The 15,419-nt window shown below is 29.0% G+C and overlaps 1 protein-coding gene across 1 annotated transcript in view; it reads right to left on the reverse strand.

Moving 5' to 3' along the window:
* Positions 1–9,154: 9,154 nt before the first annotated feature.
* Positions 9,155–15,419, reverse strand: part of LOC143085467 (uncharacterized) — a 45,514-nt gene continuing 39,249 nt past the window's right edge. The window contains exon 17 of the mRNA XM_076261825.1: positions 9,155–13,896. Coding sequence (XP_076117940.1) covers positions 13,746–13,896 — 151 coding nt within the window. The 3' untranslated portion in view covers positions 9,155–13,745. The remainder of the gene's footprint in view (positions 13,897–15,419) is intronic.

Consider the following 15,419-nt stretch of genomic DNA (forward strand, 5'->3'; position numbering starts at 1 on the left):
AAATTACCGATACCCATGTCTACTTGTACAACAAATAAAGAAATTCCGTAAATAAAAAACAAACTTTGCAAATCGATTAAGTATATTTAAACATATATCTGGCGAAAAGTACTACTTAAAACAGTTTAATTTCAGGGCAAATTCGGTCAAACATCTATTTAAAAAAGGTAATTTTTCGGGATTTTTCAAAATGGCGGCTGATGTATATGGAAATGTTGCATCAAATCAAGGACTTCTATAGTATTAAGACTTTCCTAGATTATATTTAATTTTTCATGCAGAATCTCTTATGTTTCTGTTATTTTCTTTGGTGATATTTCGATATGATTGGTTTCAAAATTTCTTGATAAAAAAATATTATTTTCAGTGTGACACGGGAACATTTATTTGGACAGATATTCATCCAGGATATACTGTTACCAGAAAATAGATTACAATAAAACTTATAATAAAAATTTTCTCTTCTTTTTTTAAAGGTGTTTTTCCTGTTTTCTGTATATTTTATCTTTCTTTAGAAATATATTTATACATTCCTTTTAGAAAAAAATCATCGCAAGAGAAAAAAAATCAATGCCCAACAAATTATAGATAAATATTCTATACCTTTAAAATTTCATCCCTTGACCCACCAGGTGAACGCTGACTTGGGATGTAATGTTACATCACAATATATTGTCAGGTAGACGTGCAAACCAAAAGCAACCAGGTGACATTAAACATCCTGTGTATACATGTATTACCAGAGTTTAAATTTTGTGTTATACAAAAGTTTTCATAGATGTACAAATAAATGTATTCTCTTTCCAGTGTCAAATTAGAAGAAGTATGTTTCATAATAAACTTTAAGAAAATATGAATATTACGAAAATTTCATTAATAAAAAAATATGTTTTGCTTAAAAGACATTCCAATATTTATGTTTCTATAATTATTTCAAAGAAATATTCTGATTCAAATTTTAATTTAAATGGATTTCATATTGTATATGATTTTATTATTATTTTTTTTAATTCAATATTTAAAGCTAAATCCAGGCATTCAATGAATCGATATGAAGTTTAACTTGTGTAAAAAAAGAAAAGTTATTGTATACATTTCAACAGAGACGTATAATACGATTGGGCTGGTTTCAACAATATTGTATACCCGATAATATCTATCGACAGAGTTATCGGTCCTGAATTGGATTGATATAGTTGGGTATGGATAGAAAAAGATTTACTATAGGAAACAATGCTAGCCACTTCTAAAATAACATACTTCTTCTTTGGGGAGACGCATGACTATCTAAGGCTGTGTTAAACAAGATTGCCATTTGTCTCTCTTTCTCTCTCTTCTAGTCTGGAACACTCATTGAAATAAAAAATAACCCACCACACTGCTAAAACAAAAAAGTATTAACACACATGAATTATATTACAGAAATTAATATATACGGAATTTATACGTAAACAAAGTGTACAAAACCAAACCAATATTGAATTAGTTGTGTAATAATATCCGGATTTTAACACTTGGGAGATGTGTTGCTGCTATCACAGCGTTATTGGTCGTATTTCAATTATAATAGTATTCAGTGGTGCACGACATGTGATTCTGTTATTAGCTGTAGTAGTACGAATTAAATTGAGAACGGGACTGGGGAATGGTAAGGTTCGTGTTGCTCAGTCTTTTATAGTTTTATAGTTTTCTATTTTTTGCTTTGTTTATTCAATATTGTTGTTTGTCGATCGTAGTCGGTTTTTTTTTTTGTTTATTTGTTTGTTTTTGTTTGTTTCTGCTATATGTACTGTCAGTTTATTTTTTACTTATGAATTTGAAAACCGCTTTAAGGTATCCGGCTTATAATTAGCAAATAAACAACAAGCAAAATAATTTACATTTGTATCTATTGTTGCAAGAAGGGGGGTCTAAGAGTTCTTGCTATATGAAATAAAAATCCGAAAAACATTTTTGGTTAACAACAAACTTGGTTACAGTGCCCCCTTTCCCCCTTCAAATGTCTAAGCTTATCTTTGTCAAACTTGTGCGTTTTTTCGTATTTCCCTGTTATTGCACAATGCTAATTATATTACGCTTCAGTAAGAATCAATTGCTTATTTACTCCGATTTAGGTCAACCGGTAAAACCCATTTATAAACAAATCAGCTCGTGATTGGTCTAACTCCTACCAGACTCCTTTTGATAGTTTTGTACATGATAACCTAAAAGACTTATATATAAACATCATCGGATATGTAAATTTATAAAGATTGTCGTACTTGCCTGTGTCTAAATCACCCTTTTCAGTTGCTCATGTATGCTCGGCTTTGTGACGTTTGAGAAGAACTTATCAGTGACGTCATTATATGAGTGGAGAACTCGTCAGCGACGTCACAATGTGAGAGGAGATATTATCAGCGACTTCACAATGTGATAACAGAGCTTGTCATGCAACTAACATGCAGGTAGGATAAACACAGCGTTAAAAATATCAGAGAACAACAAAAAAATACCAGAACTACATCTTTTAACAGATTATCGGGGTTTCTGTTTAACACACTTGTGGTTGATATTTATCGATGTGCATAAAACCAGATTAATCTGCTATACGTTGTTAATTTCATTGACAACAAGCACTTGCGCCTTTACTGTTTCTAGCGATAATTTTTCATATCACATGTCACTCTAGTCTACTGTGCTGCTAAAGGAAATTATCAGTCAGAAAGATCAAAGGAAAATTTCGTAAAATAGCGATAATAAAATATCAGAAATATGGCACCATTCAGATTTTAATGATGCCCACCTTTTAAGTGGCCAACACATTTGTTCGTAATGATGACCAGAAAACGTCAGCAATTGTTCCAACATAATCAAAAATAACTGAAGAAATAACTGAGTATGTCTATTCAAAACAGTTTCAACGGATAAAGTGTATTTATCAGCCGGAGTAATGCTTTTTTTTTAATTAAGAATGCAGGATTGCAGAATGAAGAAATATAAACCATCTACGAAAATTTTTTGATTGATTTTTTGTGTTTTAACGCCACTTTTAAGCACCGCATTTAGGCTATTTCATATTAGGTTAGTAGGGAGGCGGGGCTTATTTCATACACGGTTTGTAGTGGTGTTACGTCCCTTGATATTCCATATTAGGTTGGAAGGGAGGCGGGGCTTATTTCATACACGGTTAGTAGTGTTGTTAAGTCTCTTTATAAAAACAAAACGGTACTGAGAAAAAATCTTAAAGATTTCAACAGACGAAGAAATTGATGATTAAGATTGAAATAAATTCATAAAACACATTTAAACCTAACAAGTTGTTATTGTTGACATCTGTTCTTGTAGGATGATCAATGGAAGTAGTTTCTGAATACTTAAAGTGTTGAAAACTTGCTCATTTTGATAGGTCGATCACTAGTCTAAATTTCACACGTAAAGATAGTCGGTAAGATAAATTCGTTACATAGTGTGCTAGTGACGTAATACGGTATATATGGGGTCAGTAAATTTACCGTATTAGGTCACTAGCACACTATGTAACTAATATTAAACGGTTCAATGCCTTAGTTGGCCAATATCATCTCAACATTGGTTCTTTATAAAAGGTTTGAGATGAAGTATAATTGCCATTTACCTATAAAGGACGAGAAAGTCAACAAATATAAGGTACTGTATCCAGTTCAATGACTGTCATCTTTATGTCTTACCAGTGATGCAATGGAAAAGTTGAAATCCCTTTGACATTAGTGAACTATATTTTATTATATCAACATAAAAATGAGCATGCGTCTATTTTAAATGTGAGACAGTCTATACTTTACCAAATATGTGTCATCTCTTATTTGTTATTCGTCTTGTTATTTATAAAAAATACAACATGTTAACCTTCATTTATACAAATTACACAGATTTTCTTGAAAGGTTCATATAATATAACAGTAAGATTTGTAATACTTACAGAAAACGCGTAAGGTTTACTGCGGCATGACTGAAATATAAAAATAAAAATCAATTAACTACATCTCATATAGTTTAAAAGATATCTTATATAATTTATCAGATATCTTATTTAATTGTCTTTATAAGATATCTTATAAACTATATGATATGTCTTATAAACTATATGAGATATCTTATAAACTATTTAAGATATCTTATAAATTATAAGATATCTTTTATAAAAATTATATCTTATAAAGTATGTAATATCATATAAACTTTGTGATATATCTTATATAACATTAAAGATATCTTATATAACATTAAATATATCTCATATAACATTAAAGATATCTTATAAAAATGAAATTATATAAGATATCTTATATATTATATAAGATATCTTATATATTATAGGAGATATCTTGAAATTCGAATAAATAGTAAAACGGCTTGCCATACTATCAAGATAAAACAAAATACAAATTTTATATTAGAATGAATTAATTGTCAGAATTTTAGTCAGGGACAACATTTTATTCTACCATTTTGTAAAGCTCAAATTTCATGCATAAAAGTTTATATATGTTTATGTTGGTGACCTAAATACGGTGTTTTCCCTATAAAATTCCTATTACATTTTTAAATGCATATATACAACTTGAAAAGTTTCATTGAAAAGTTCCAGTTCACTCATCATAGACAATTGTTGCATGTGGTTAACAAGATGTTAACATCTCGAAACATGTGTTAAACATTGAGAACTTTAACTATGATTTGTTAAATGATTCATTTAATGCTTTTGTGTCTTTATTGGTTTTAAAGAGCCCTTTGTTACAATCGATAACAAAAAATCACTGTGACCAATGCTAGGTGGTGCAGGAATGATTTGTGCTGTTATGCAGTCTGTTTATTCATCGATCAATCAAACAAGGATGTCCTTTATCACCTATGATATTTAATCTATAAATAAATGATCTTGTTTCATTCTTGAAATCGTATGAGTGTGGTATTACTAGTAATGTCATTAATGGTGAAAGAATATTTTTTTAGCTGAAGATGCTGTTATTCTAGCAAACGAGGAACAAGAATTTCAATATCTGTTTTACACATTAAGATATATAGTATGACTATAGCTATTAGTTCCAACAAGATAAACGTCATATACTTATCTATGTTTAGTTTTACTTTTTGTATATTTGCTTTTGATGTTGCAGCTTCTTCTATTCGATTAAATAGAAACGTTTTTGCATGGATAGATTTATCATGAGTAGAAAACACAAGTGCATTTAAAATGGAATTTGTATCTAAGGAAACCGTGACATTCTGAGTACAATGTAGAATATTTTTCAACAATGTAGAATATTTTTAACAATGTAGAATATTTTGTAAAAATGTAGAATATTTTTAACAATGTAGAATGTTTTGTAACAATGTAGAATATTGTGTAACAATGTAGAATATTGTGTAACAATGTACACTATTGCGTAACAATGTACAATATTGTGTAATAATGAAGAATATTGTGTAATATTACAGAATATATTGATTTGTAACTCAGTTGTTTTGTCAAGAATATGTTGACCAGTGTCAATGCAACTTTACAGTCAAAGAGTCTATCTGTGCCAGTTACGGAATGTAACAGTTGTTGTCCATTCGTTTAATGTTTTTGGGCTTTTGTTTTTTGCCGTTTTGATTGTGGACTTATCGTTTTGTTTTTTTTCCGGAGTTCGGTATTTTGGTTATTTTAGAGAGATAGCAACAAACTTAGAATATATAATTCATCTAAAATATAACAGTTTTGCATTTAATATATATTATTGAGAGACGAGACTTAATTAAAACTGAATTAAATTGCATACCACATCTTCTCATTTCTATATAAATAGCACTAATTGGTCCAATGATAATGCTAACAAACACTAATGCTTCAAATAAGTACAAAAACAGTCCCTTCAAGACTCTCACGCCAAACATACACAATTCTAAATCAGAAAACATTAACTGTCAAATTTTTAGTCAGGAAAATATTTAATTTTCGACCTTTTTGTTAAGCTCACATTTCATGCATTAGAGTTGAAAAGCTCTAATGATTTATAAATAACCCAAATATGGTGTTTTTCCTATAAAGTCCAGGGAACATTTCAGAATATATAAAAAAAAATGTGAAAAGTTTCATTGAAAAGTTCCACTATTAGATATTATATAATTATATAGCTACTGATTCACAGCTTACATGATTTAAACAAATACATACCGGTATCTGTTAAAACTACGTTAAACATTGTGAACACGGGTGAACTTTAACCTTGTTCTCTTAGGGCCACTTTCTTTGAGGAAATGGCTAGTATTCAAATATAAATCAGCTGTTTTATACAATAAAAAAACATGTGTAATTTGAAGAATTAATGCATGAACAAGGTATGTCTATTTTCCATAAATTTGTTGCGCTCTCATATTTGGTATTAGAAGGTTGGTTTTTTAAAAACCGAGATTCAGATCTTAATATAATTACCATCGGATGTCTTATAGCATCCATAGTCCAAAGAATCAAGTTGTATCTGAAAGACAATTAATAAGTTTACATGGTTTTATATTTTAATATCATTGATTTTTATTTCTGGGATAAATACTCAAAAATGTTCACACTATCTAACATGAACTTTGGGCAATTAATACCCGTATGATTCAGTCTTTTTGGTTCAAAGTAAGTCGTGAAAGAGTAGAATTGTAACATAGAATTATTTCTTATAAATTTTATATTCAAGTATTCACTAAACAAGTACTTGCAACTGTACAGTTTAATTCTAATTTCTTTTCATTTAAGCCATTGTCATTTCAACACCTGATATTCTATAATGTTTAACATGTTATAAATGCTGTAAGTTTCTTGCTCAATATCGTTGTACAATTCAAAATAATGATTCACATGTTAATGGTATTTACTGTAAGTTTATTGCTCAATATCCTGGAATGATTCACAATAATGTTTCACATACAAATAGTATTTACTGTAAGTGTATTGCTCAATATCTTGAAATGATTCATATTATTTGTATTTACTGTAAATTTATTGCAATAATTCACAATAATGATTTACATGTAAATGGTATTTACTGTAAGTCAATTGGAATTTCCTGGAACGATTTACATACTAATGGTATTTACTGTAAGTTAATTGTTCACTATCCAGGAACGATTCAAAATAACGTTTCACATCAGGGATGGGGTAATTAAAAATGTAATGGTAATTAAGTGTAATGCATTACAATTTTCCCTGTAATTGAATGTAATGTGTAATTGAGCATTTTTTTAATTACATGTAATGGTAATTTAATTAATTACATTGAAAAAAGCATGTAATGCTCAATTACTTTTGAATTACATTTCAATTACATGTTCTTTTATGGTGTTACATTTAAGGATTTGTGTTTTATTATATAAAAAAAAATTGTAAAATTACATATATTTTTCAAATATTAATATCAATGCTTTTTTAATATATGAAGTCTGTAATTTGTTCATTTATTTGACCTACAGATTTTTTTTTAACAGTCTTATAATTTAAAAAATGTGATAATCATAAATAAAGGTTGTTCAGTTTTTAAGAAAGATCTTTAACTAAATACATGTAGATTGATAAGTAATAAACACCTTGTTAAACAAAAACAATAAAATGTGTCACTGTGAAACATATTTCTGAGACAGTTCATTTAGAATTTAAAATCACTGCATACAATCATTTTGTCAAATTAGTATACACAAAAGGATTATAGAAATAAAAATTAGCAGCTGTAAAAACAAACATCAATTAACCAGATTAAAATGTCCAGTGGCAATGCCACTATTACAGATATTTTATCTAATTAGCAAAATATTGCTAGTATTTAGACATTATATATATTGTTTGTATTAAAAATTATTTTCAATATTGTGACAAGCACACTTTTTAATATTTTTAAAGTAAAATAAAAAAATATTTTAAATTCATTTATAATTTCTTCATTCATATCATGTTTAATTCAAATGAGTTCATTTCTGAAATGTCAAAATACCCCTTGATGTATTGGCAAGTTAATAGGAACAAATTCCCTCTCCTATCAGTATAATGATCTTCTAATCATAAAACTTCCATGTCCTGATCAAGCAATATCTTGCACAACATTAGCTCCTGTCGAAAGACTATTTACAATTGCTGTTTTCGGACCACAAGATTCAGACTAATTGACAAAACATTAAAATAACTATATTAAATGATTATTAAATGATTATCAAATGCAACGCTTAAACTATGCTTACATGAATATTTTACACATGCATTATATAAACATGTAAAATATTGTTAAAAAATATCGTGATGAAATGTAATGTGTAATTTAATTAATTACATTTCAAAAACTGTGTAATGTGTAATTGGTGTAATTGACCATTTTTGCAATGTAATGTGTAATTTAATTAATTACATTCCAATGTAATTGACCCCAAGTCTGTTTCACATGCTATGGGTATTTACTGTTACAGCATGATCCTAGAATGATTCACACTAAGGATGCACATGTTGATGATATTTATTGTAAGTGTATTGCTCAATATCCTTAAATGATTAAAAGTAATGTTCCACCTGTTTATAGTAAATACTATAAGTTTATTGCTCAATATACTGCAATGATTCACAATAATGATTTACATGTGAATGGTATTTACTGTAAGTCAACTGCTCAATTTCCTGGAAGGATTCACAAACTAAGGGTATTTACTGTAAGTTAACTGTGCTATATCCTGGAACAAATCACTAGCCAGTCAACACTCAGAGTGAGTTCGAACCCAGCTCGTGTGGGTGCACTTGTCGACTCCAATCTTCATTGACTAGGATTGTAAGTTCTCCTATCGAAGGTCGGTGGTTATCTCTGGGCATTCCAGCTTCCTTTATCAATAAAAACTGGTTGCCATGAAATAGCCTAAATGCGGTGGTTAAAAGTGGCGTTAAAACACAAAAAATCAAATCAAATAAAGATAAAAATATAAAATGGTATATCAATGTGTAAAATTTTTCAGGGTGTAATTTCATATAATTTTTTTAGATTTGTTTTCTATTGTGCTGTGTTTAGTTTAAAAGTAAATAGTGCCTTTGAAATGACTGGAACAAATTAAAGATCTTTTTCCATGCATCAACTCAGCAGTGTCAGCATCATCATACACCATTCTGTGAAATGAAGAAATAAGGACAAACACAAAAAATAAAATATTTATTTTTCACTATCTTTCACAATTTTTGTAGTACAAGTAGCTTTCTCAATATAATAAGATCTATACACCTTTTAAACCAAAACAAGAAATGAATGAAAGCAAGAGGGTAGTTTGGTCATGTATATTTGTAAAATTTCATAAAAAACATTGTTACGCTCTATTTGAACTATACAATTCAAGCTATTTAATTATTGCATTAGCAAAAACCTCACAATAATTTCTGAAAATATGTTGTATCAAAAGAAGTGTTGCTTTCAATAAATTTGGTTTTGTTTGTCATTAATGCAGTTTAAGTTGTGACATAGAGCTAGAAAATAAATTAAACTTGAAACCTGTATAATGATACAAAATATTATGTAACAATACCAAAATAGTTGGTTGAGAATTTTTTTTAAATGGTGCTTGACCTATTTTAAGCAATTTAAATAAAACAACATCAAATTAAAATTCAAGAAACTTTTGTTGAGATGTTTCCCAGCAATCTTGATTTGAAACAGGTCTGCAAGTGTATGAATTGATGATTGATGCTTGCGTATTAACTAGTGACAACTGTTTTATGAATTTCTGGATATTAAAGAAAGGAAATAACATCATGCATGAAATTTTAAGAAGCTCTTTTTCTTCATAAGTTTATAAATAAAATTTTATGAAAACAGAGGTAAACTTTACTGTCAATGACTGTAGACAATGGTAGATCACAATGTTTGTATGGTCAATTCAATTTGACTGCACCAATATCAAGCTTGCAGTACAAAGTATAATTGTCACAGAGAAAATCTCAATAAAGACAACAAAACAAGAAAAGAAGCATGAACAGGTGACTGCACAGCCTAAAAACAGATAACAAATTTCTTCTTTTGTAAGCATAGGGAAATTAATACATTGAACAGTCAAAAAGTCTCCCAGTATCACTGAGGACTGTAAAATGATATGAATTTCAGTACATCGAAAAAATATACAATTGTGTTGGAAACAATGGGAATTAATACCCCTTAGATTTTATCATGCAAGCCACAAAATACAATAACACAATTCTACACAAACTGATATGATGATAAATAATATAAAGATGATATTTTTGGCAGTCACCCTCTAAGTACATGATAATAAATAATTACATAATACTGATACTGATACTAACCCACTTTTAAATACAACATTATAAATAAATAACACATTCAAACTTCTTTCATTGGCAGTACTGGTCACATGCAAATTAAGTACTTAACAAACTAATATAGATTAGGCAGCACTGGTCACATGTTCACTTTACACCAATTTAATTGGTGGAAGTGGATATATATACGGTTGTGTTTGCATCACTACTTTTGCTTTGCATATAAAAGGTCATGGACTAAGTTGGGCCATGAAAGGCTAGAGATTTTATGTCAATGATACAGCAACACAACATTGTCAACAATCACGAAATCTTAACATAGGGAGAAATATCATATATATCATCTATTTTAAAGTGCTTCCAATTCAGGAATATGACAGTTGTTTGTCGTTCATTCCGATAGTTGATAAAGTAAAACATTTAATCTGTCAGCTATTTTGGACTTTTTAAATTGACCCTATTATCATTTGTCTTCATATTTTTTAGTCAGATGAGATTTGGGAAATGACTTTTAAGGTCTATACTACCTAAAAACATCATGTAACATAACATTAATAAACTATATAACTAGTTTTTAAAAATGTAAAGCATTTGAACAAACAAGAAGACATTATTTTATTGTAAAAGAGTCTTTCAAAGTTATTTACAATCAAGGCAACATCTTTATCAAACTGAGACCTTAATTGGTGGTTGGTATGGGTTAGTCACTGATATGAATGGTAATGTGAAAAAAAACCAATTCATTCTCAAAATCCTCAAATGCAATATAGGTCAAATTCTTTAGTCAGTTTAAAAAAATATGGTGTTTCTAAAATACTACATAAATGATAAGGAATTTGAAACAATTGCTGATATGATATATGTTGTTGACAAAACCTGATAAAACAGTATATTTCTGTAACCCTCGTTGTTTAAGTACATTGCTAAAACTAATCACTACATTATTATCTAATCTAAAATATATTTGTCTACAGTTGTCAAGCAGAACTTTTATAAATTTAAAAAATTCACATATAACTTTTGAATTCTTTTCTATAATGTCTTTCAATATTATATAATATTCTTACTGTAAGCAAAATGAGTTATACCATTAAATTGATTTTTACATAAAATTACCTCCCCGAATAATTTGTTTGTAAATGTGCACCAGTCATATCAAATTCATTTAAATTCATAAAACTTTGTACAAAACACTTTTAAGGATTAACTTGACACACAGTAATTTCTTTTTAAATATGATATTTTGATTAACCTTGAATTTTACTTTTAAAAAAATTAATTAAATCAGCCACAAAATATTGTCAACATTGCAAGTTTTATATTCTAGGAGACACCAGCAAATTTAGTGTAAAAAAAAAAAAATTCTACAACAAAAATAAAATGAAATTACTGATAAAGTAATAAAATTGAAAAAAGAAAATTTTAAAGGCACAAGTATTGCTATCAAATACATTTTTTGAAATAATCAGATCTTTGTTTCATTTATCATACACTTAGCTCTTTCTCAAAGGCAAAATATGAACCCCAACCCTTTTTTGCACAAAAACACAAACATATATTTTATGCAAGATTAATTTTCATAAGTTTTATATGTTAAAATATATACAATATATTTGTACTTTATACACCTAACAGAAGAACTTTTACATAAAGAAAACATAAATATTTCATACAAAACATAACTATCATTTTTTGAATAAGTTATTCTTTTTGGCAATAAAACAAATAACAAATATAAACTGTAAAAATCATTGAAAATCTCATTGAAACAAAACTTGTTTTACCTTTGTAAAATAAAAAGTAGTGCATATGAATTTTCTATTCCAGGATGTAAGTATTTACAAGACTTCATAGTAAAAGTGACACAGCTTTAGTCATAAAAGGAGTTCATATTGGACATTGCATTATCTATATTTATAAAAGTGGTGCAACCTATAAAAGTCAGATTTCAGAAAATAAAGATTTTTGAAAAATTTAAGGTGCACAATCATAGAACCAAAAGTGATGGCAAAAAACTTACACCAGACCAATTTAATGATTAAAAACATTTGATATGAATTAGGGTGACTCCTTTGGAAATATAAAGCATTTCATTATCAGGTTCATGACAATAACATCAGGGTAAAGCATGCACTGTATATCTCACAAATGCATGCACCATATATCACACAAATAAATATAATATCTAATAAACAAGAATCATTTGGCAGTTTATTTAACAATATCTACAAATCACCATATTACTAAGTTAACAATTTGCACCACATTTTTTTTAAATAACAACTTCTGTACTGTAATTTTACAATATATAATATATGTATATAATCTACGAGACATATAGCAATACACGTTATACTAAAACAAAATATAAATTTCCCATCCAAAAAAACATAAAAGCATCATCAAAACAATATATAAGTTTACAGCATCCAAACAACTATCAACAACACTCAAATGTCATAAAACATGATTGACGTAGTACAACTATAAAAGAAAGGCATCAAGCATCTGTATCACTAATTTATACAAACTTTGTTTTAGTGCAAATTGTCCCCCCTCAAAAAAAAATTAGCTGACTTATATGAAAACAAGACAAACTCTCAAAGTTCAACTTTCTGCACTTAAAAAAAATCATTTAATACTTTATATCAAAATATTTCATGATAAATAAAACAATCCTCTAAATTGAACTCTAAAATGGTTACTTTTAAAAGTAGATAGTTATTGAAAACAAGAAAGTCCCCGTCTGGTGCTAAATTCTACAAACCTTGGACTAATACATCAATACATTTCTGTTGGTCCCAGCTTCAACTCCTGATTGAATATTGACAAACAAAAAATCAGCTCAATACCATCAAGCATGATGGATAATAACCCTGTGAAAATGTTGTACTTTGAAAATACAGAATCACAGAATGGCAAACATGGGTAAGCTATAATGCCCAACACTGTCAACTAGTAGTGGTGACTTAAATAAATTTAAAACAGCTTCTAATAAATTGCAAAATAAATCCACAAAGTTGTTTAAATCTTCTATCAGGCCAAAAAAATATATAACTAAACAATAATGTTTGCAAATAAAAAATGTTTCGATGAAAGACAAGTGCTAGCTTTATATATTTTTGCCAGTGGAACTGCTGGAGATAATGGGTAAGCAGACTTCACAGAAGTAATATTGTACCCATTAAATTCACAATTCTAATATGACAAATCCATGATGACCATCTAAAAAGCAAGTTTAACTTAGCTGAATTTAAAATCATATCAACATACAACATTACCAATGAACATAACTATTAAGTGAAGCTACCTCCACCTGAAAACATCAGACTCACTTTTGAATCTGTCATGAAGAAAGACTTTGGTCACACACACCTATATAATACTACAATTGTAAATATTACAATTACTATTCACTATACTGTTCCCAGAAAGTATATTATGATCCTTGTAAAATAAATTATGGTGATGCTGATTTGACAGTTGTTATGTTACTCATAGTGTTAGATACAATATGTCCAACTGTTTCAGTCAAATTTGCTGGTAACACTATTTCATCAGAAGGTGCATTGCTGAGTCTTTTAAAGGCATCTATGGTCCCAATAATGGCCCTAAAATATAAAATTAAATGAACTTTTACTACATAAAAAGTAGACAGGAGTGCACATGCTGAAATGTCTTGCCTTCTTTACTAATCATTGAAATTTTGTCCTAAATATAAAGCTTAATTACAAAGTTATGTCACATAAACTTAACATTAACGAAGAAAAAAAAACAGTGAGCAATGAACCGTGAAAATGAGGTCAAGGTCAAATAAAATCTGTGCGACTGACATATAGATCATGAAATATTTCCATACACCAAATATAGTTGACATTGCATATAGTACTAAAAAAAAAGACCAAAACTCAAAAACTTGAACTTTGACCACTGAACCATGAAAATGAGGTCAAGGTCAGATGACACCTGCCAGATAGATACGTACACCTTACAATCATTCCATACACCAAATATAGTAGACCTACTGCATACAGTATATGAAAAACAGACCAAACACACAAACTTAACTATAACCACTGAACCATGAAAATGAGGTCAAGGTCAGATGACACCTGCCAGTTGGACATGTACACCTTACAATCTTTCCATACACCGAATATATTAGACCTATTGCTTATAGTATCTGAGATATGGACTTGACCAGCAAAACTTAACCTTGTTCACTGATCCATGAAATGAGGTCGAGGTCAAGTGAAAACTGTCTGAAGGGCATGAGGACCTTGCAAAGTACGCACATACCAAATATAGTTATCCTATTACTTATAATAAGAGAGAATTTAACATTACAAAAAATCTGATATTTTTTTTTCAAGTAGTCACTGAACCATAAAAATGAGGTCAAGGACATTGGACATGTGACTGACGAAAACTTCGTAACATGAGGTATCTAGATACAAAGCATCCAGGTCTTCTACCTTCTAAAATATAAAGCTTTGAAGAAGTTAGCTAAAGCCGCCGCCAGATCACTATCCCTATGTCAAGCTTTCTGCGACAAAAGTCACAGGCTTGACAAAAAAATTATATACCAAACTCCCAGGAAAATCAAAACAAAGTCCTTATAAAATGGCCAAATTATAAGCTTAAACAATTTAAAAGAATGGGAAACAACTGTCATATTCCTGACTTGGTAAGGCATTTCCTTATGTAGAAAATGGTGGATTTAACTTGTTTGTTTAGCTAGCTAAACCACTCACTTGTGTGATTATCACATAAATTTCATTAATGTGCAAGAAAATAAACAGACATAATAGGTAGAAACATCAAAAATAGGGATACAACAGACAACATTGTTGTGTTATCTTAATCAGGATAAAAACAAATAACTGTTTCAACAACAACAACAAGAACATAAAAATAACATTTTGAAGAAAACATGAAGGAAAAAAGTCCTTCAAATTATGATTACTAGAAAGATCACTGTTATTTATAATATTCCATGCACATTGTAGATGACAAAAAATAAAACTAAAACTTCATCAAATATAGATAATTGATGGGGATGAGGGGTGGGAAAAATTAACTTTCACTGGAAAAAGAATTTTGGATCAGAGCAGCAGGCATTTTGACTTTAAAC

The sequence above is a fragment of the Mytilus galloprovincialis genome, chromosome 8 (genome assembly GCF_965363235.1).
Source record: "Mytilus galloprovincialis chromosome 8, xbMytGall1.hap1.1, whole genome shotgun sequence".
NCBI lineage: Eukaryota > Metazoa > Mollusca > Bivalvia > Mytilida > Mytilidae > Mytilus > Mytilus galloprovincialis.